Source organism: Rhineura floridana, chromosome 6 (assembly GCF_030035675.1).
Source record: "Rhineura floridana isolate rRhiFlo1 chromosome 6, rRhiFlo1.hap2, whole genome shotgun sequence".
In the NCBI taxonomy this organism is placed as follows: Eukaryota; Metazoa; Chordata; class Lepidosauria; order Squamata; family Rhineuridae; genus Rhineura; species Rhineura floridana.
Window position 1 is genome coordinate 121,594,154 of NC_084485.1, and position 23,492 is coordinate 121,617,645.

At 41.0% G+C, this 23,492-nt stretch overlaps 1 protein-coding gene across 2 annotated transcripts in view; it reads right to left on the bottom strand.

Moving 5' to 3' along the window:
• TGFBR3 (transforming growth factor beta receptor 3) overlaps positions 1-23,492 on the bottom strand; it is a 215,683-nt gene that overhangs the window by 30,931 nt on the left and 161,260 nt on the right. For both annotated transcript variants that reach the window (XM_061633658.1, XM_061633659.1), the window contains exons 5-12: positions 19,635-19,818; positions 15,715-15,883; positions 13,352-13,499; positions 9,774-9,963; positions 8,352-8,665; positions 6,372-6,521; positions 2,372-2,512; positions 1,931-2,101 (exon numbers count right to left, since the gene is read on the bottom strand). In XM_061633658.1, the coding sequence (XP_061489642.1) occupies positions 1,931-2,101; positions 2,372-2,512; positions 6,372-6,521; positions 8,352-8,665; positions 9,774-9,963; positions 13,352-13,499; positions 15,715-15,883; positions 19,635-19,818 (1,467 nt within the window). The remainder of the gene's footprint in view (positions 1-1,930; positions 2,102-2,371; positions 2,513-6,371; positions 6,522-8,351; positions 8,666-9,773; positions 9,964-13,351; positions 13,500-15,714; positions 15,884-19,634; positions 19,819-23,492) is intronic.

A 23,492-nucleotide genomic window follows, 5' to 3' on the forward strand; every position in this document is an offset into this window, starting at 1 on the left:
TTTTTATAGCTGGAAGCAATTAAAATAGGCAAAATTTAAAATACACACAGACTAAAAGTGGAAGCTGTCTTCCCCATGAGTATTTACCTCCCAGTGTTGTAATTAAATGTCATTTGGTATATTTAAAGGTATTTCTAGTAAAGGGCACAACCATATGGCACCTGATATCCCAGGGGCCATCATGAGAGGCTGTTCACAATTGTAAAGTGGGGCAGAGCCCTACCAGTATTTTTTTTTCTGCCTAAAATCCAGAACTGTACCCAGCAGTCTGGTATCCCCTGGGACTACGTTCAAGTCGATTCTGACTTAGGGCAGCCCTATGAATAGGATTTTCATGGTAAGCAGTATTCAGGGGTGGTTTACCATTGCCTTCCTCTGAGGCTGAGAGGCAGTGACTGGCCCAAGGTCACCCAGTGAGCTTCATGGCTGTGTGGGGATTCAAACTCTGGTCTCCCAGGTCGTAGTCCAACACTCTAACCATTACACCACATTGGCTCTCCTGGTATCCCCTACAGTTATATTAATAAATTTTGTATCATTCAGAGACTCCCTGGAGTCTTTTCTGTCTATCTCCTCTGCTAGCCTATCAGAGCTGTGGACAGCATACCCAATAATAAACTTCACTATAGCCAGCAGGTCCCATCCTTCACCCTTGTTTCTGTGGGGAGGGGCTGAATTTGAATTAAACTGAATTTCCTGCTATTCACTGAAAAACATGGCTGGCCTAGAAGTCAACATGTATTTTGGAAGACATGAACCCCAGGATATTTTATTGCACTAAGTTGCTCTTATAAAAATAGAAAACACGAGGAAGGAGGGAGATCTTATTCCTAGTTCAAATTCACCTTCCCATCAAGATTCTGAATGAATTTGGGGACTCAGTTTAGTTGTGAGGCATTACACTGAAAACTCTGTGGGACATCTGTAAATCTGAACACTCTAAAAAAATAATAATTGAGAAGGGCTTATGCAGCCATGGATGGGAAATGAAGAAGGTCACTTGGCTGCTTTGGAGACATTGAATATTTTGGGGACACATCACTGGACCAATGTGAGTCAAGGCCACAAAGTTGCTCACACGTGTCCCACATGCTTACTTCTTCCACGTTGCCCCTGCCAATTTATGAGAAAGTAGTAGCAGCAGCAAGATATACACCTGGTTAAGTACTTCCATTCCCAAATCCTTAGCAGGAGCTGCTAGGATAAAATATCATATATTGTCTTGTACCTATTGGCTCTCCAGCTCAGCAAATTAGTGTGAACTTCCCAACAGCATGAAAGCCAGTGTGGTGTAGTGATTAGTATCAGGGAAACCCAGTTCAAATCCCCATTACAGGCACAAGTCCCACTGGGTTGATTTGGGCCATTCACTCTCCCTCTCCCTAATTTACTTAATGGGGTTGATTTGAGGATAAAATGGGGCGAGTGGTGATGGTGGGGAACCACATACACCACCCTGAGCTCATTGGAGGAAGGACAGTATGATATATGTCTGGATCTTAATCCAGCTTTGTTTAAGATTTGGGACAGATGCAATCTCTCTCTCGCAGGTGGAATTAAGCCATAATGCTAAATAAAATGAATTCTTATTCTTTGCTGACAGCTCTTTGAACTAAGGTTAGAAAAATGGTTTGATTGTGTTTTGCCACACTCTTCAATGAATGCTGTTTCATCAAGGACTTGACGAGCGTGACACACATATTTGCACTGAACTTGCCCATGCTGAGAAGATACTTTGGTCTCTGCCATGCAAGTGTTTTGTCTCTCATGATCTCTACAATCTCCCTTCTCAGAAACCGCAAGAGAACATATCTGTCTGCCTGAGGCCATAGTGCAGTTGCAGCTTAGGGCAGACAAGAACAGACTTAGCTGGGCTTCAATGTTCCTGGAGAACATTTCATTGATTTCTATTACTGTCATTGATCTTTACCTCAACAAAAATCTGGCTGTTCTCTGCAACAGAGAAGAATCCTTGGGTTGGGGTATGGAAGAGGCCTGTTTCGTAAAGTTCCATGCCAAAGGTCACATTGCCAATGCGTGTTTCAGTTGGCCAGTACATAGGAGATTTAGGAGCTTTCATCTGATGGAATGTGCAATTGAACTAAAACAAGAAAAACAAACCAATTTCAGTAGGCAGAAAAAAAATAACATTGTGGTGGTGGGGCATTGACAGTGTTTTTGCACAAACATTGGCTGCAGAATGTTCACATAAGAGAAGAAGACAGCACAGTCTATGGAAGTGTTTATTTCAATATTTAAAAAGAAATAGTGGTTCACAAACATGGAAATATCTAGTTTTTGTGTGTCACTGTTTCAAATTTCACGGGTGCATTTTCTTTATGCAGCCATACAATGGATAATTGTTACATACCCGAACAATTTCAGTCCGGCTGGAAAATATAAAGTCTGTTTCATCAGTGTCACCAGCAAATCCATTATCCCCTGATTCCATGTCTTCATAATCAACTGCCCAACCGCTGGTTTCAATTGGTGACGAAAGATGGATGACAATCTTTAACAAAGGAAGACAAAAGTAAAAACTTACTTTCTATTAAATCTGTTTGGGTCTGAGATTCGAGTTGCTGATCAGAAAATCTAATCATGCCATCAAGAGCAGCCTTGCACTGATTACTGTTTATCGCATCTGTACCCTGCCCTTCCAAGGTGGCTTCTCCCATTTTATTCTCACAACAACTCTGTGAAGTTAGGCCAAGACCAGTGACTTTTACAGCTGAGTAGGGATTTGAACACCCATCTGTCCAGTAAATCCACCAGTGACTCTCTAAAGGCAAGTGTAGCAAGCATAAGGAAATGCCTTCAGCTTGTTTCCAAAACGAGCCTAGTTGAGCAGTAAAACTATTGCAGTCTGGGTACTGGTATGCAGATGAGCATACCAGCAATCCTCACTCTGCTTCTGGTAAAGTTATATATTTAGCATTGTTAAAAAGTAATGTCTCACTGAACTGGGCTTGCATACATACTACTTTTCAGTAAATCAGCACAAAATACAATGAGCAAAGAGTTCTGACATAGTGCTTCTTTGGAATTTCTTTTTTTAAGCCAGATATTTCTAATCCTTTACTTCTTTTCCTTCCTAATTTTCATTACTCTGCCCATTAGTTCCCCTGCTATAACTCGCACACTACGGTGCATTAGGCATCTCCTGCCCACTTTTCATATACAAACATTCTCCACATACTCAGCTCCTCTGCATTTCCTGACTATTCAGCTTTTCCTTAACTCAATTCATCTATTTGCTCAGACGTTGGGTGTTTGCTATGCAAACAAGTAGTTCTAATGTTTTCAGGTGTTTACTGCATTATTTTACATCAGTTCTGATGACGTTGAAACTGGCCAGAGCGTCAGTAAGAAAAATCTGAGCTTTCAATCTTGAGTGAAAGATAAGTATTGGCAAGTTTTCGGTTAACCCTCTATTAATAAATGGTAGGGCAACTGCTGAGTTGAGATCCAGATGTGCATTTTTCCACAGCCTTTTGATCCATGGCTTTTAGCTGGGTACATCTCTAGCTCAACAGCCAGCAGGTCTGGCCAATAAAGGATTCTGGAGAGTTGTTTTTTTTTAATTGGACTAGGTTATGTCTGATCAGGTTGCCTTCACTATATTTGAGTTGGACAACAAGCTTTTCTGTATATGCCAAAATTGCCACTATGTGCTGAAATCTCACAATGCAAGAGATGTCCCTTCATGTTAACCTGACCTGGCCAACATCTATTCAAGGTCGCTGTGAAAATGTTGAGCTAGTGCTGAAGATAAAAATCTTTAAAGTGACATATGATTTCTTGCATGCATGCTTGCCTACTTGGAAAATAAAATTATGCACTTGGATTCAAATTTCAGGTGCTAAACACATATTAACTGTACTTCAAAATGCACCTAACAAAAATTAGTGTGTGCTAGGTAACCATACCACACATTTTCCTTGACAATGGAAACTTATTTGAGAACTGTCAGGTTGATGTGCCAGGTTTGGACTCTGAAATAGGCTATTATTTACTAAACCACTGTTCACATGTAACTTCTCTAATTCCCATTCTAGTGATGATGATGATGATGAACTGGCTTGATCAACAAGTAAATAGGAAAACTCTTACAGATTTAGTCTGATGCTGAGAGAGGAATACACAAGCTGCTGTTTGGGGCATCCTTGCTCTCTCTCCCTTGCTATGTGTACTACAATGCATGATGAGACACCATCATGATGTGCATTTCCCTGCTCCTGTGCTACATCACTGGTTTGTGGTGTGTGCAAAGAGGTACTGTTTGTTACTCACAAAGGTAGTATAATACACAATGTTTGGGAAGAGAGGGCAAAGAGATATGGAACAGAGGCAGCTGAAATTACTTATAATGTCTTGTTTCCACCTTAAGCATCACTAGATTCAAGAATATCTATCCAAGCTCGCAAATAACTATTCTCCTGGTCCAAAGAATTGCCTCTAGGCAACCAGGCAAGACACTTGTTTCTGCAACTTTCACTGCAAGGGCTCTCACTCTTGCACAAAAGGGAAAACCATACAGCTTAATGGACAACCTGTCCTATTTAGGACAGGCCTCTGCTATGGAGGTGGCATTACTTCTCCCTTCTGGAAGCATGAGAAATCAGTTAAGCATGCCCAGGACAGAACAGAGACTTTCTGTTCTGAAGGCTCCACAGGGGGCTTACTCTCCCCATCATAGGGAGGGAGGTTAATATATTGCCTCTGGGAATGGAGCAGTGTCTTAATCAGGGTTCTGATCTAAGTCCAGAGTGCCAGCTGGCAGGACTCGCCTTTCTTTCTCTCACAGCACTAGGGATCCAAGTCCCATCAGCCCCACTGAGTTCACCTGAATGGGCAAACACATTTCTGCTAGAGTTAGTAGGATAGAAAGAAGAGGCAGGCACAGAAGATTGGCTATTTTTGCTTTCTTTCCCCGTAAGAGAGAACATGGAAGTCCGTCCTCAATCTCCATAGTGATATCATCAAGGCTGCCCATTCTCTTCTTCCAGTCCCTCTTTTTCCATTCCAGACTAACAGGCCAACCATATGTGATTCTGGGGCATTCACTTAACTTTATTTTTCTTTTTACTCTGAAATGTAACTGCATAGAGCTAGTGGACAGGAGGCTTTAACCCTTCCATACAGGCTATTTTTCAACTAACCCTGCCCCCCAGCTGCTTGACCATTAAAAAAAATACGAGGATCCCACATCTTTTACCCAGCATAAAGAAAAGCAGCAGGTGGCAGCAACTTTTAGAAAAGTGGCCTGTAGACAGAGGGAGCGTTAAACATCTCCCGCTTCTCTTATTTCTTGTAGCCTCCTATGACTGCATTTCAGCAAAAAATAAAAACAAAAAATTATAAAGTCAGGAGATTGCTCCCACATCTCACCTAGTTTGCCCTTCAAAGCCTTTAGGTATGAGTCTGGGAAGGAGAAATGGGGCAGCCACCAATTTAGCCCTGTACCAGAGAAACAGCTCAGCACTGATATCAGCTGCTCTTCCCTCCTGGCTCCCTGCATCTTCCCACATAGTGCTAAGTCACAGTCCCACTGATGCAAGGATTTTCCCTTCCTCTCACTCGAAGGCCCCTTAAAATCCTCTCTGAAGCAGATTTGGGGAGGGCATGGATCGCATGTGGGAGGATGAGAGGAGGGAGGTCCCACTGCTCAAGTGGAAATCCTTGTGCTGCCTTGATGCGTTAGTTGAATACTGCCCTAAGAGTTAAGGAGTAGAAGGAGAAGAAGAAGGAGAGAGAGGGAGGGGGGAGAGAGAGAGAGAGATCCATGCTCTGGGAGTGGGGAGAAGAGGAGCACTGGTGTGGGTGGTGAGAGAGAATGTTTGGGGTGGATCAGGAGATGGGTTCAGGGGGTGAGAGACCAGCTCTCCTCTGATTACGTGCAGGGCTACATTAATTCACTCTAAAATACTTGAAAATGTTTGATCCAATGTAATTAAACCTGGAAACATTCTTGCCTATTTGCTGTGTGGTCTGTACAGGCCACTTAGCCTCTTGGTATAGATTTCTAACAGAAGAGAATTCTATCAGAAAGGGGAATGCACTAACTGAACCTTCTTTTCAGTGTGCTTTCTGCTTTTTCTTGCATGTGATGTGAATAAAGAGCATGACTTCATTGCTTTCTGTCCTTTGCAGACAAGCTTTGTATCCCCAAAGTAGAAAAAGGGAGCAGCTGTGGCTCAAGAGAATATGCCTGAAACTGTTGCATTCATATATGTAAAATTACAGAGACTTTATGCTGTAAGCCTACCCTCCTATCATGTTCAATCTTTACAAGATGTAAATGACTGCAATAATAACAACCATTTGATTGGAAGATACAGAGAATTCTTTTTCCCCCGTAAGCAACTCACAGAGTTCAGATACACGTTATCCAAGGCATAGGCTATCTGCTGAGTCCCACAATCATGCGGCGATGACTCCAATATAAAATGGGTCTTGTTTGTCTTAGCTCTACATTTAGGATCCAGCAAAGAGAGTTGTGTCCCAATGTAACCGCTAGCCTAAAATAGTGAGAGAACACAATGCAGAATTATATCCATAGCTACAAATCAGGGCCCTAAATGACAGTTTTGTTGTTTTTAACATTTCTAGGGACCATCTTATAAACTTCAGATTGCAGCATGATTCATATTGCTGTCAAGGAAATGTGGCCCTAAAGCAATGTGGTAAATAAGCCAGGAAACAGCATGCTAGTAATCAAGCAAGCAAGGAAGGACAGGGAATTGGAGGAAAGTGCAGGACTGGTTTAACACAAGAACTAGAATGAGGTTACAGAATCCTGACATACTAGGCCAAGTTCAAGGTGTTACTATTGGTATATATAACACCCTTAACAGCTTGGGACCATTTACTTGTGGGATTGTTTTACCCTGTATGTGCCCACTTGACCACTTCGATCTGCAGAACTGGCACTGTTACTGGTGCCACATCATGCTCATTCTGCACTTGTAATAAACTGATATTTTAGTGTGGCAGCACCTACACTTTGGAACTCCCTGCCTATTTGCTGTACTCTTTTTGGTGCCTGCTTAAAACATTTTTTTTATTTAGTCAAGCCCATCTAGACACCGATGTGTTTTTAATCTTTTCAGCTTACCTTGAATTTTAATTATCTTTCAGATGCTTTTAATTACTTGTTTTTATTGATAATGTTAATATTTTTTGTAAGCCACTTAGAGGTTTTATTGCAATCAAGTGGTAGATAAATTTTGTTAAAGGGGTGGTTGAGTGGATTGTACCACTTCAGGCTATAGGGGTGGGGGTGAGAGATAATTTTTGGATGTTTTCCCCATGGGAATAATCCCCCTTCCTTAGAAGTACAAAAACTAAGTATAGCAGGGAGTTAGATTCTAAACTTTCTTACACTCTCCTGGGCTAGTTTTCTAACTGAGGGGATTTCAATCTGAAGTGGCAGTCTACCACTTTAGAACTCTGTAACCTGCTGCATATGCAGAACACACCTCAGCCAGGTGCTCAGACTAGGAAGCCAAACCAATCAGCAGCTTTATAAGCCACAGGGGACCTTACTGGCTTCTCATGTCACCTGACCATTCTACGTAAATCCTTGCATGAGCAGAATGGCTTCCACTTGTATAACAGGACTTCCCTCCCTCCCCTGGTGTGCGTCCTAAATTTGTTCTGGGGGTTCCCCACAACCGTTTGGAGCATATTTGGGGATGGTGAATGGGGAGGAGAGGACAGTAGTCCTGTTGTGTAAGTGGAAGTCATTCTGCTTGCACAAGGATTTAGTTTAATATTGCCCAAGGAAGTGGAAACCCCACTCCCACCTCCTCTTACAATGGCAAGTCCCACACACCTGAAAATTTAGATTTTGCTAAAGTTCCCCAATAAATTGCTAGAAATGCCTCACACTTTTGCAGGGGGCAAATGGCCCTCCAACAGTGTGTGTGGATATTTGGTATAGTGTTAGAATAAGTAACGTAGCAAACAAGCAACCAGAGCATCATTGCAGTTTTTCATTTTATTGAGAGACCCACTGAGACAATTTTGCCTGCCACTTTAAAGGATTTCTTTCCCATGGGAAGCAAGGAAGATCATGCATTTGGGAGCACATTTTAATCATCTGTAAGTTTTGGCGCTGACCTGAACATGAACAACTGCTTCACAATTCCAGCTGTAGTGAATGCAGTCCTTTTAAACTTTGGGACAAAAGCAGAGAACTGATCGTTGGTTGGGCACATAATGTCAACCATATGCTCCCTTGTAGCTATGGGGGTTTGTCTAATATGCAACACGCTCCACAGTTTATTCAATACTCAAATTACTCAACCCTAGCTTACTCTAATGTGAAATTAAGAGATCATACAAACCTCCAGTGAGTCTTTTGCTACAGCTACAGTCATTGATGTGTCATCACATTTTACTGTCAAGGCAACATGAACACTACCCTGAACTTCTTCTGGTTCTTGGACTTTTGGGAGAAGTTGCTCAAAATCATGATTGGTCATAATTGTGTCCACCGCATCTGTTGATGGCAAGGCTCCTTCGCGATCTCTATTAAAATGGAAGTCAAATCTAACGCCTTCACTCAAGGGTGGGATTGGAGCAGGCAGTGGGTTAACGCCGCGCAGCAGCTCTTTCAGTTCTGGTGGAAGGAAATCCTCCTCCTCATCTTTCATTTCTTCTACAGAAAGATAGAAATGTGGAAACATGAAGACAACTCCTTTCATTTCTTTTGACTCAGAGTCAATCTACACTTTCTATCAAGGGTTGCCAGCCCTTTTAGGCCTGTGGGTACATTTGATTTTTTGAGCAAGTGCTGTAAGCGCCATCCCCTTTCCCCCACTTTCCCAGAATTAGTTCCCCCCCCCAAAAAAAAACAAGGAGACAGAGAGAAAGCAGATGCACACACAGTTCACTTTTCTAAGGGATATGGCTAAAAGTTGCATCCAATAGTGTAAATCTGAGGCTTGAAAAGCACACAGAGATGAAAGAGGAAGTGGGAAAGAGCGTTGCTCTTCCAACTTCCTCCTTAAGTAATATGTGCTTTTCAAGGGAGAAAAAGGCAACCATCCACATCATCTCAAAGCTCAAAGACTTCATGGGTGCCAGGGAAAGATCTCAAGGATACCATTGCACCCATGGGTGCTACACTGGATGCTTTCTGCTGAAAATCCCATCAAGGTGCTACATGCCCCAGAAGGTGATGTATGCAGTACTTAGCACTTTCAGGGGCAAACAGCAGTGGGGTGGGCAGAGGGGAAGACTGCACTTGTGGACACAAAAAAATCACAGATGTCTTCAGAATACCTAGCTGAATGCTACTGAACATTTTAAAAATGAAAATGCAAGGCTAACAACTTTGGTTCACCAATGTATCATTCTGCCTAGGGGAACGGATCTAGAGTTGCCCTCAACAAATGGAAGGGCTCCTTCCTTTTGCAGAAGGGACTTGGATCCAGCAGAGGCTCTCACTAGAAGGAGGGAGTGAGAAGCAACTTTCACCAATTTCCCCTTCCCCCTGCAGCGCCAGCAGGAAGACAGCATGGAGATTGCTCCATGGGGGAAACCGTTTCTTCCCCTCCTGCCTGCAGGAGATTCCAGCTGGTGGAGCTCTGCTCCCTGCAAGTCTGGATTCAACCTACTGTCTCCTGATAGATATGTTTCAAAAATGGATCTCCCATAAAAAACTTCCACAGCTCTACTGAATTCTCAAGGCTCTAGGGAAAAAGGACCAAGAAGAGTTCAAGAAAACAGTCGCATGCTTGATATAAGCCAGCCTTCTTCCTTACCAGTGTCCTCGAGCCGTAGATGGAACCTATTAGCAACAGGTGCTTTTGTATAGGAAGTAACTGGAAGGTAGCCATGGTCATAAGCCCACACAATCAAACTCTCATGAGAGGAGGGAATGTCAGAAAATATGGTTTTAGTCATCACCATAGAGCGTTCACTCTCCTTTCCAAAGCCAACACTGTTTGCTGCCTGTGCATAAAAGGAGATAATGTTAGGCTTCTGGACAAGGCTTTCCAAGTCTTGTAAGACAATTTTTTAGAAAAATGTCAGGGAATTGACAAGCCAATCTTTTTTATCCCTTTCTGGTCAAAATTAACATGTGAAAAAAGCAACTCTTTTCAAGAACTTATTTTCATCATTTCTGCAGTGAATCTTAATCCTTTCCCACTACAGAACTTTGAAAGTTTTGCCATGGCTGATGTTCTATCTCCAAGCTTTTCTGGGTTAGTATAATTATTTAGATCCACAGCTTCATATCAAAATACAAAAAAACAATTTTTCCTTTTTGCTTGTCAACACAAGGATTTTTAGATAACCAACAAAAATTCCTGACAAAGCAGAAAGATAACAAGGGCTCTTCTTCAATAGTGGTATAAGAACTAAGGCATATCCAGGGCGGGTCAAGGTTGACATGTAACAGAAATCATAGGGAACCTAACTGAAACCACTTCTGTGTAGGGATTGTTCCACAGGTGGTCATGCAAAGTGGTTCACTGCATGAACGTTTCCCATCCTATGGAGCATTTCACCAGCTGATTGCGCCACTGCATGGATAGCCTCCACTGTGTTGCTGGATGTTGCCATTTGAAATGGCCCTCCAGGTGTTGCTAGACTACAACTCCCACCAGCCCCAGACAGTAAGCCCAGTGGTCAGGGATGATCAGGAGTTGGAGTCTAAAATCATCTCTGGAAGGCAACAAGTTTGGGAAGGTTGCATTAGAGGGACCTCTTTCTCACACCACCCCTCCTTGGATAATTGTAACATTTAGACTGCCCGGCTATTACTGTTTACGCCAGGAGTGGCCAACCTTTTTTTTTTTTGGTCCCAAGAGCCACATTCACCCTCGGCCAACTCTCCATAGAGTGCATGCAGTTGTGGATACTCGCACATGGACACACATGGGTCACACACAGCCATACACTCAGCCTCCTCAGATGATTTGTGCAGTTCAACTGAGGAGATTCATTGCCCACACTGTGCCTACTTTATTTGTATTTCTTTTTGCTGCTTCTGCCAAACTGGAGGGGTCTTGGTGCAGGGACATGCACACAAGAAACTGCATATCAGGCCGACAAACTGAGTGCTAGTGCCCCTGGTTTATGTTAATGTTATCCCTAAGCAGGGCCGGCCCCAGACATGCCGGGGCCCTTGGGCACCAGCTTGCCCTGGGCCCTGGCATGCATGTGCACCCTGTTCATGGCAGGGATGCGAGCGCACAGCACGCATGCATGCCATCAGCCAAGATGGCGGCAGAGGCTTCAGCCCCTTAGGAAAACCTCAGCCGCCATCTTTCTTAAGGGCACTGCTGCGTGCACAACCGCAAAACAAGGTAAGTTAAGGAAAGGAATGGCGGAGCCCCGAAGCTCTCGCCCTGCAATTCGCAGCAGCGATCCTGCCGCAAATCATGGAAGGGGAGCAGAGGGGGCCCTCAGGGGCTCCTGTAGCCTCAGGGGCCCTCAAGCCAGTGCCCCACCTGGCCGCCCCTTGGAACTGGCCCTGTCTCTAAGCCTAACAATGGGAGCAGCAAGGCTGACACTTTCTGTCCAGGACTTGAAGTTAATGAAGAGCAGATTTAGAATAAAAAGAGAGGGGAAGCATTTTTTTTTTTTTTGCTTAATCAGTAAGTGTTATCCTTAATTTTCATGAGAAAACCTTACTTTTCAGCAACAGGCTTGAAAACGATTATATTAAAAACCAGCACAAGCAGAAAACAAGGATAATCATGCCTACTAATCATGTCTTGAAGAAAAGCACTTCATTGTTAGACATTGTGAGAACAGGGAGAACAGTTCCATTTCCCCAAAATACCTCTTGTTTGCCTCAGTAACTCAGGAGATATTCCGAGGGTGATGGAACAAGTTCTCTAAAGCCCACTTGCTCAAATAAAAAATAAAAGAGTTGTAAGGCTTTGGATAGTGTGTCTGAGACAGAACCTGGTGTTTTGTTGAGACCCCATAGAAAGCTTTAATTCATCGCTAAAGGGCTCACTATTTCAGTTCAGTGACATTATTTGAACTGCACCAATGTTAAGTACTCAGTAAAGTATATACCACTCTGTGGGGCATGATACTTATAGTATAATGACTTACAACACACTTCCATGCCAATATTTCCCAGTGCAAGGTAAACAGAAATCTTACCACATGAGGGATAAAAATGGAAGCCCACTTTACCATGTAAAAAACTGTATGGGAAAGGTACCCTTTTCATGTCAAAATGCTTTTTTGAAATCAGGATGTGGGGCAAACCACAAAATAAAGAACATTCAAAAGGCCATCCCTGCTTCTTTGTGCACTGAGAAACTTCCATATTGTTGTGAGAACTAAAGTTGGTGCTATGAATTATCAACTAAAATAAAGAAATGGAGCCTTTCAAAATCCATGTTTGAAAGGGTCCTTTGGTGCTCATGCAGAATAAGGCAAGTAATCTTGCAATCTCTATCCATTTGAAAGGTTTGCTGCAGGTGGCACTGAACAAAAAGGGTATTGTTAGTGCTAGCAAATCCCATTTGGGGGCAGGGGGGGTCAGAGTTCCTCCTCTTGAGCTGTGCCTGCCTGTTTCTGCCCAAAATACAATCTCTTCAGTGGACTCAAATCTGGATACAATTTTTTTACACATGTTTCAAATAAGCAGGCAAGTTTGGACTGATTGAGATTACTACGATCCCTAAATTTGCCGGATTTCCTGTTCTCTCTCTTTTTTAATGTTAGCTAAAAACAGCTGAACAAATATTTTTTGAGAATATGATTGTCATAACTGGAACTGCCCATTTTAAAGGATTGTTTACCTCTCTACTCAGATACTTCCATTAAGATTAAAGGATCCAAACAGGGCCATGTGCAGCCTGTGTTATGCTTCTGCACGGTTCTGGCATATACATTTGGTCTTATGTGTATATAAAATAAAAATACATACTCAGACTACATACTGATTTATCAATTAGTCAGATGTCATTAGTCTGAAGTTTGTTCAGATGTTTACCTTTTTTTAAAAAAAATCTTCCACTGATATTTTTAGGTGCTATTGCTTTAAGGTCTAAGGCTTAGACTCTAAGCAAACAAATGGCCAAAGAGGCCGTTCAAAATTTGGATTCATCTCCCCCTAGCTTCTAGATATCTTTGTCCTAGTTTTCTCTGTTCCACATGATGAGCTGATATCAGCATCTCCAAGTTGTGATTGACCACACATCATCCAGTAGCTGGGCGGAGGGGAGGGGGCGGCAACCACCACCAATATTAGCCAAAGAGGAGGAGACATTCAGTCTGTTATCATGCGTTCACTTGTTCACATAAAAGTCTGAGCTGCTAACGGGACTGTGCCTCCCTTATAACAAGTGGTGGGACTGTATCTACTTACAACTGCTTCCAGTTTCCCCTTCACGTCATGTGACTTGATGACCCAGTTGACAGACTTTCTGCACTTGAGGACAAGTACAAGATCTCTGACAAGTGTGGTGTCTGGCCGAGATGGTCTAATGTCAATGATGATATCCACCTGGAAAGCACTGGATGAGGAAAATAAAGGGAAAGAGTGAGGCACCAGCACGCCAGAAATCCAGCTATCAACCTTCTTCCAATCCATCATGTTTCTAGTGTCTGGCCAGCTGATTAAAATGCTGGAGATTATCCCAGACGGTACAACATGTGCAAAACAGACTGTTACGCCACACATGCTAAAACAATTTTACATAACAATGGAAACAAAATGCTTTTTAGGCTAATAATTACTCTCCAACCATTTTTCCTTTCTCATTTGAAGGTTGCTGGTTGCTCATTCCCTCTGCTTTGGTGTTGTTTATCTTGGCATCATCATTATAGCAGAAAAGTTGAATAATAAGTTTCAGAGATGCATCTGCCTGCTGAGTTTTGGTAACTAAGTTTGCTAGGATAATTGCACATGTAGTCTTACTGCACCATTGTGGTTTTATTTCAAATTCTGAATGATATACAGGTAGACTAAAGGACTGTTGCGCCAAAGATTTCAGTGCCTATTTTAAATTGAAAACAACAATTTGCAATATGCAGTCTCTTAGCTGTGCACATGTCTCCTCACCACGCACCTGTCTCCTCTCTACCTGTTCACTTTCTCAGTTTTCTTCCCCTTCATTGTTCCACAGTAGAGTCTAACAACCCCCTGGATTGCTGGTTCCTGCCTCCTCCTTTTTTTAAAGGCCTCTTCTTGTTTTAAACCTTCTTCCATTGGCCTTTTTGCCCCTCTCTGGGATCTGACCAGCTCAGCCAATGGCAACAAGAGATCCTTCAGCCTGTTCCACCAGCATGTGACATAAAGGTAGCTCAGCCAAGCACAGCCATCACCATCACCTCAAAATCATTTATAGGCCATTACAGTATAGATTCAAAAAGGTTTACTCTCCCCCCCCCCATGTTTTTACTTATTGACAGACGAAAAATTGATAAGTACAGTCTTGGTATGTAGGACCTTAAAAAGTGTGTGTGGGGGGGAATACAAGCTCATTAGTATTTGAGTTGTAAGAATTTCTCAAATAAGATTCCACCCCATCCCAGAAGTGTTTTACTCTTTCAGGATTTTGCCTTTGCGGCAGAATTAAAACAGAACAAACAATATAAAAAAGAGACCCAGTAACAATATCTAAATATAACTTTGTACTTCAACCCACTCTAAGGTGTTTAAACACACTTTTAATCCTTCTTGGTTTTGCTTTGTCTCTTGGCTTCAAAGTGCAAATACTTTGCACAGAGATCAGCTGCAACTGGTGCAACTCACCAATGCCTCTCCCCCATCCCATCTAACATTGCTTTTTAATGGACTCCCAAGCATTTTACTGTGGGGTGAAGTGTGCTTATATATATGTCACCTCTACACACAATTCTCTGCATTGCGGACATAGGAAATGCTTATTTGCAAGAACAGTTTACTTGATTGAGATGAAGTGCTAGTTTCCCAGAAAATTATAAGTAGTCATCCTGGCAATTTTAGAATAGCAATTCTCATCACCATCAAACTACCTGCTACTAGTACTGCTACTGTCCAAGCTTTTATCCTTGCACATTATTTTTTACCTCAGTGGGAAATGTGTAAAAGAGCAAAGTACATTTGCACGTTAGTACATTAGTACATAAGTACTAATAAGTACATTAACTTAATCTGCTGCTCATCATTAGGATAATAGAAGCTCAAGGCACAAACAAGTGTATCAGTTCTCTTTATGTTAGACGTTCAGCCAAATCCGGAATGCCTACCCAGAGGATTACTTTCTTCCTGAAGTTCTAGAGGGGGTAAAGATAAGGTCTCCTGCACCCTCACTCACACCTCTCATGCTTACTATGGTAGAAGTTAATAGTGCTTCAAGGTACAATCCTGATCATGGTAGAGTTCTGGGGGTGAAGCAGCATTTGAACAACAGCTATAAGCCCATGATCAACTGAAGTGGCTCCTCAAATATTTAGGCCAGAACCCCAACTTCTTTATTCCACTTAGCTTATAATTGTGAAAGCAAACTACCACATCCTGTTTTAATATTCCATACGTGCTAACTAATGGATTTAAAATGCTAGGTCTAAGATATTGAAATCTTTACTTCAAAGCACCATAATCTAAAAGCATTTTAATCAAATAAACTTTTAGAATTTTGCTTTTCTTATAAACAGATGCTCTGTTCCTTTAAAGCTGTATAGGCTGAAATAAAACTGGTGAAGCTATCTATCCGTGGCTTGGATAAATATGATTGGATGTGTTACCTATATGGGTTAGAGTCTGGTGTGATTAGTTCAATGATGTGAACTTCTCTTTCTTCGCCCATGCTGGAGACAATGCAACCTTCTGCTGCCTTTGGTTGGAGGTATCCCGCAAGGTAGTTCAGAGAAATAAAGTTCTTCTCTATAATGCATGTTGGAGGAAAAAATTGATCTGAAAGGAGAAATACAACTATTTAACACATAGACTTCAGTTCTAACAAACCATCCCTAGATTATCAAATACCATTATAAAGGTTAAGGCTACTATAATGATGAGCCAGCTAGACCTTGGTAAAATAGGTTATTCAAAACAAAGTTTGGACAGGTCTCCAGGAAAAGATATTAGCAAACAATGCTGAATTTATCAACTAAGTACATTTCCACTTGCCAATTCCAAGATGTTAATTAACTGGTGGCAGGCAGAAGACCTGGGAAACATTATGTACAATTTGGAATGTGAATAGGTTCCTATCTCTGGCTATGTGAAGAAAAACATCCAGTGTCTTTCCCAAAGGCCAAAACAGTGTGGATGACAACTTAAGGGCTTCCCATTCACCGAGACTATTATTACACTGCCTTGGCTCCATCATTCCTTTCAATGTGGCTGAAATGGCTTAGAGTTCCATAATAACTGTGAAACCAGTGCAAGCATAATGCTTAACCATGGTTATCAGGAATGGTGTGAAACTTTCAGTGAGGGTGGAAGGCTGAAATGTCATTTCCGCACATCAAAAAGTATAACCTCATTTTAAGTCAGGTCCATTCTCCTTCAAGCTAGGCCCAAGAATAATTTCCTCCTGGGGAAATTTCCTTCTTCCTGGGGAGGATCATGTCTTAGTTTTAGTTTTCTAACTACAAGCCCTATGATCCCTAGCAGGACATCATTTCTTGCCTGGGAAAAGTGGTTGGGGAGAGGACCATCATGACAGTGATGGAGAAACGGTGCAAATCCCACTTTGAGTTGTGCCCAGCTCAGAGGGGGATGTACCTGACTCTATTTTGTGGGGGGGAGGGGTATTTGTGTATTTGATGTGACTTTACTCTTGTGCATAATGTACACAGAGGTGTGAAAGCCTGGAGAGAGAAAAACAGGAAAATTAGGGGGGAAACTTTTCCCTGTTTTTCCCCAAAGCCTTCCCCCCAAAAATTTTTTTAAAAAAACAAAACAACCCTGGGGGGGAATGGTTCCCCCCAATTTTTCTGTTCCCCCCAGCCCTCTACATCTCTAAATATACCTCAGTAACAGGATTGTGTGTTTCTTGGTGCAGAATTTGACACAGAATATGTTTACACTTAATTATGGTTAGTTTTCTTTAACTATGGTAACATATTATGTCTGAAAACCTAAATCATGACTAAGGACTTGCTGTAAACTTCCTTCTATCCACCTTCTGCACAATGTGCATAATTTTATACACCTCTACCATCCCCCCCCAAACTTACTTGTCTTTTTTCTAAACAAAAAGCCTCAAATATTGTAACCTTTCCTTATAGGGAAATTGCTCCAGCCCCCTTGATCAGTTTGATTGCCCTTTTTCACACCTTTTCCAGCTCTAACATTTATTTATTTTTAGGCTCAGGAACCAGATCTAGACACAGTTTCCCAAATGCAGTTGCACCATAGTTATGTATAATAAAGGTATTATGATATTAGCCATTTTATTTTCGATCCGTTTCCATACTAAATGGCCTTTGAATGCTCACTTTGCCTTCTTCTCTAGAGGACCCTTCTATGTAAACTATGAGAGACAAAATCTATTTGTTCAGCTTGACAGATCAAACATCTGTTAAGTACCCTGCCAGATGGGATGTGAAAGCAGCAGATATTCTGCCAACTCCTCCCTCGTAGATGATGGAAAGAGATCCTGAAATTGTCCATGCTGAACTGAAATTAATGTACATAAAGACGCAATGCAAATGTAATTCTAAATACTAGCAGTGCAATATTTGCAGACTGGTAAATGGCTTGCCAACCAGTTAGCCAGGAACAGAACCATATGTTCTAAAACGAATCACTCTAAGAGGTTTCCTGCATTTACATTACATGATTCTGGAACCTCTCCTGTTCCCATTAACCACACTACCAAGTAATGGTCTCTACAGTATTTCAGTTTCTTTCAATTGTTCATTTAAGCTTTTTTGCTCACCTGCAGGGCAAGCTTACAGCTCAGTAGTAAAGCACATGCTTTGCATGTTAAAGGTCTCAAGCATAATCACGTGCACCACCAAGTAAGGCTGGAAAAGACTCATGTCTGAAATCCGGGACAGTCACTACCAATCAGTGTAGACAACACTGAGCTAGATGGCTTTCTTTACTGCACTGCACTGCAGTTCATATAAGACCATGTAAAGAAATGTAGATAGCAACATATCTGATCAGGATATGTAGATACTTGGAGAGATAACTGCCAGGGAATGCACTGAATCTGCATACTGTAAATAAGAGATACTTTTATATTCTATGCATGCCGCCATCTTGCCTGCCTGTAACCAAGAAGAGTATCCTGAACTCTTACTAGTTTCTTTGGGTATCACCTCTGTCTTAATGGGGATGGCAGTGTTTTGCTCTTTTCTGTACAAATTATGTGTTACTCCTAGCCAGCACAATTCAAAGTTGGAGTAAGCTTGAGCGCTTCTAGCTTAACAATATGAGGACTCTTTTTAAGAATATACCAGAACCATTCATCATGTATCAGCTTTCTTCAATAAATCATTATTGCCAAGAGTAATGCATCAGCAGTAAGATTTCTTCACAGCTGGAACTCTTTTGTAAAAGGTTTGGGTCCAGGATAACAGAGAACCAAAGGGTTTACTGTCCAGAAGCTAACAAATGTTGAAAGGAGATAAAGTTTCAGCACGGAAGTTGGGACAATAAGCTAATTGTAGCGGATTGCAAACTATTCTTAACTAATTAATGCTTCATGAAATCCTTCTGTGCAACAGGGGGGTCATATAAAGGAGAAATAATGAGTCAGTAAAGCTACAGAATAAATGAAAGAGCGGACAAATTAATAAAAAGGCCGGCAAACCTAAATGGGGAGAAAAGGTGCAGATAATAAGGCAATATGATAGCAAACTGAAGACTCACATCTTATTGCAAACACTGTTAGTATGAATTGTTTTTTGTTTTTACAAAAAATCATTATGAAATCTGTCTTGGTGGCCACAACTTGGAAATTGAAGGAAGAAGCTAGGATCTCTCTAAAGTCCAAGGAATGAGTCTGCAGCTATGGTAACATGAAAGAGGATTGTAACATACCGTCTTAAATACAGATAAATGCTTTCTCAGGACAAATAATTCTCTCTCTCTCTCTCTGCCCCAGTTTCCCCATCTCTACACTAGAAATTATCACAGCCTAATGTAAGGGTATTTGTAGAAAGAATCAATCATGGGCAAATGCCACAAGCACCTGGTAAGAAATAAGATTCACTAACGGGACTTAACGTCTGAGCAATATGCTTAGGACTGCACAGTTAAGCATGTTGTCACTAGAGGTGCTCTGTAAGCAAGCTGAATGAACACCTTTCGTAACTAAACAAGCAGTGTTTCTGTGTCTAGACCAGGAGTGACCAGTGTGGCCTTTCGGCAAGCCCTGTTGCAGGATATCTGATCAACAGTTGGTTCAGCCTATCCCTCATTTCAAGGCTGGCAAACAGGTGTGTGTGTGTGATGCAGGTTGCCTCAAAGGGTCAGACTTGGCAAAGGCTTTCTCTCCTCAGTTGCTGATTCTTATAAATGGTCCTTTTTTCATATATTGAATTCCAATCCTTGCCACAAGTTAGGGCATGTGCAAAGGAAGCAACTTTTTGAGCGATGTTCCTATCCAGCTCAGGTAAGTAAGTTCCCAAACAAGAATCTCAAAAACAAATATTCACACAATTCCATTCTCCCTGCACAATCTTGCTAGTTTTGCAAGACTTACCTTCACCCACTTTGATGTAAATGTTTCTGGATATTTTGAGTTCAGTGAAAGATGTTACTGCCCCATATTCCTTTTGGGCCCACTGTAACAGATGCTTATTTCCTTGCGGGAGAGGGTTTTCCTCTATTTTTGCAGACAAGGAGAAGTTTTCTTTCTCAAACAGCACAAGGGAACCTGCTGAAACCTGAGGAGAATAGAAACATTATTTTAATGTGACATTCACCTGGTAGAGACCTATCATCCCTCCAAAAAGTAATTTAAACCTGTTCCTCATAGGGGTTCTTGCCATAACATCTGCTAAACAGACAATATTGTAAGCTATTTGGGCAATGTACTTTTCACTTTAAATACAAATTATAAGAAAGAAAATGAAGTTCAGTTCTCTTTGTCTCACTGACAGTGATGAACAACAAAAAACTCTGTATGGGTGAAGCTCTGGTGGAGAGAAAAAAATAACTTGATCAGAAAAAGAAAAAAAGAGGTTGTTTAGGGGTTTGAAACACATAACCCAAAATATTAGAGATTAATCACAGACCCTTCTCCACTGTATGCATATATTGAGAAAAACAAAGACACACTGCTTAATTAAGAAGATCCAGTGCAGATATTTCCACACATTATTTCAAGGGACACATGAGATCACAATTCAGAACTGCTTTATAGGTACTGTAAAACTGGTTAATAGTTTATGCACTGAAAATGACATACAAAAGAAAAGGATAGGACTTCAAAAGTATCAGCTATCTCCCAATAATGCTCTCTCATATCAGGCTTCCCAGGGCTCATCTACATGGTGGCTTACTGTGCGTTTGGTGCTACTCACATCTCCTTTAAATTTGCATGACATTACTGTTTCCCCTCAGTAAATCCGTACTAACCCAATTCACTGATAATATGAAAAGGAAAGAAAAAAAGTCTTCATTCCCTTTCTCTAATGCTTGCACACACTTTGCTCCGATGCTTTTAGGTGGGTGTGTCAATCGTTCCCCTCTCTGCGCCCACTCCCTCCTCCTCCTTTTGTTCATTTTATTTCCTGTAGGCTGACAAACAACTTCTGGTTGTTCTCCTCCATTCTGCTGGCCTTTTTTTATGTTGCTGCAAATGGTGCCTTTATTTTCCCCCTAACTTGTGCACAAAAGCATAACATTGCTGAAACAAAGATTTCTATTTCAGCTGTATTCTACCAAGGAAAACACAGATGTTTGCACTTTTTTTTAAAGGAAACTACTAGAGTAGCCATAAGTCAGGATCAACTTGAAGGCAGTCCATTTCCATTTTACTGCAGCTAGTAGAACAGACTCAGCATGCTCAATCACCTTAGCAACCAGAGGGAAATGTATAATTAGGGTGGGGCCACAAGGAAAAAGTGAGACTAATCCTGCCCAGAGGAATGTCTGCTTGTGTGAATGGGAATAAGCAATAACAGCTAACATTGAGCAGGAACTGCGGATGATGCAAATGAAAAACAAAGCTAAAAGAGTGTATTTTCTACAAATAAATGCTCCCATGTAGATGAGCCCCCAGCTCATTTTCAGTGGAGGAAGCAGCTCCATATAGGAGGAAAATAGTCAATTACAGGAAACGGAGGACCTTGTGAGGTAGGGGAACTTGATGGGTAAACTGAGCACTCAAACCAGCAAGGCATGGCCAATCAGGACACTGATATGTAAAGCAAAACCCCAAGTTTACACAGGGCTCCTGTTCTCCTCTATAAGGGAAAGTATGACATGATAATTTTTTGTTGAATATGCTGAGCTCTCCCCTCCTTGCACAATACTGTCAGATGTGCCTTTCACTGAACTTCATTAGCAGTTATTACAGGATTATATATACATCATAATTTCTTCATTTCTATCCCTTGTAGTACTTTATTGTTCTGCATGGTTATCACTTGCGATATTTAGATTCATAAAAAGTTTTAAACCAAGTGACATATCCTCACTGGAAAAACATCTCGGTATCAGTGCTGCACTAGAGGTTTTCAAATCAATGTGGGGTTTTTTTTACTGCTGTTAAGGAGAGAACCTTACAGCATAATGCACTTGATAACATATGGATGAATGAATGATAACATATGGCATAATAAAAATAAGTACTATTAAATACAAATCCAAAAAACCCCAATAATTTCTAGTGATTAACCTTTTCAAGATTCCAATAAACTATACGTTTGTACCTTATCTTGTGCCTTATTGTTCCAGTTCATAATAAACAAAGACAATTACCCTTCTCTGTGTTTAATAATATATTTAAGTCAACATATATTCTACATCCCAAATTTTTAACATCCAGTCTCTCAGTGTTGGGTTGTCTCTGAGTTTCCATTGATGACTGACCACCATTCTAGTGGCCGTTACTAAACAGATAATAATTTCTCGATCATCTTTCAACACTTCACCCATAATATTACCATATAACTACTATATCAGTACATTATATCCTGTCATTTCAGTGATATTTCTCATCACCATCTCCTAAAACGTATTATTTACACATTATTATATGTACCATATCTATTCCTGTATCTCCACATCTACAACAATGTTCATTCTGCTCCTTGAATATATTCATCTCAGTCTCTATGGTGTTGAATAACACCTAAATATAAGTTTACAAAAACTTTGAAATTCAGATATGTAGTTTCTGTCACAGCAATGAATCGAAGAAGATATGAAGCTGCCTAATATTGAATCAGACCATTAGTCCATAACTCAACTTATTTTTAACTTGACTTTTATCAATAATTTTAATATATATTATATAAACGACTTAGAGATTTTTATGATTAAGTGGTATACAAATTCTGTTTAATAAAAATAAAAATGTCTACTTGACTGCAGCAATAGCTCTCCAGAAGAGGTATTTAGCGGGACATATAAGCAGGACATGAGTGCAGCAGTACTCTCCCCATTTGTATGCCGCCTCTGATATGGGAGGTAGTTAGTGCATACCAAGACCTTGGAAAAGTTACTTTTTTGAACTACAACTCCCATCAGCCCGATCCAGTGGCCATGCTGGCTGGGGCTGATGGGAGTTGTAGTTTAAAAAAAGTAACGTTTCCAAGCTCTGGAATCATGGCTGTTAGCCATTGATAGCCAACTGGCCTGTCAGACATTGTCTAAACCCCATTTAGAGCTAAGCTGGTAGCCATTACTTCTTGTAATGTATGAGACAGGTAAAAACTTCTCTCCAACCACTTTCTCAATACCATCCATCATTTTATACACTTTTATCATGTCCTCTGTTACTTGCTTTTTTTCTAAGCTCAAAAGCCCCAGATGCTATCACCTTTCCTCATAGGGGAGTTGTTCTAGCCTCTTGTGGTTCCCCTTTCTGTACCAGTTCTAGCTCTTCAACATCATTTTTGAAGTGCAGTAACCACAACAGTATTCCAAGTGTGGCTGCACCATAGTTTTGTATGACAGCATTATAATATTATCCATTTATTTTATGATATTAACAGTTTTATTTTCAGTCCCGTTAGTAATGATCCCTAACATGGAATTCACCTTTTTTCACAGCTGTCACACACTGGGTCGACATTTTCATTGACTTATCCATCAATTTCCCAAGATCGCTTTCCTCGTCAGTCACCCCCAATTCAGACCCCTAGTTTCAGTATATGTGAAATTAGGGAATTTTTTTTTTTTGCCCCAATGTATATCACTTTATATTTGTATACACTGACTCACATTTGTCATTTTAATACCAATTCAGAGATAATTCTTTGATGGCAGAGAGATGCTATAATGGTATATGTTCCTTTGCTGACAACACAGAGGATATCATCAGGGCTTCACTGCATCCTAAATATCATGTCACTTCCCTCACATATCTGCCAGCCAAACCAGTATTATG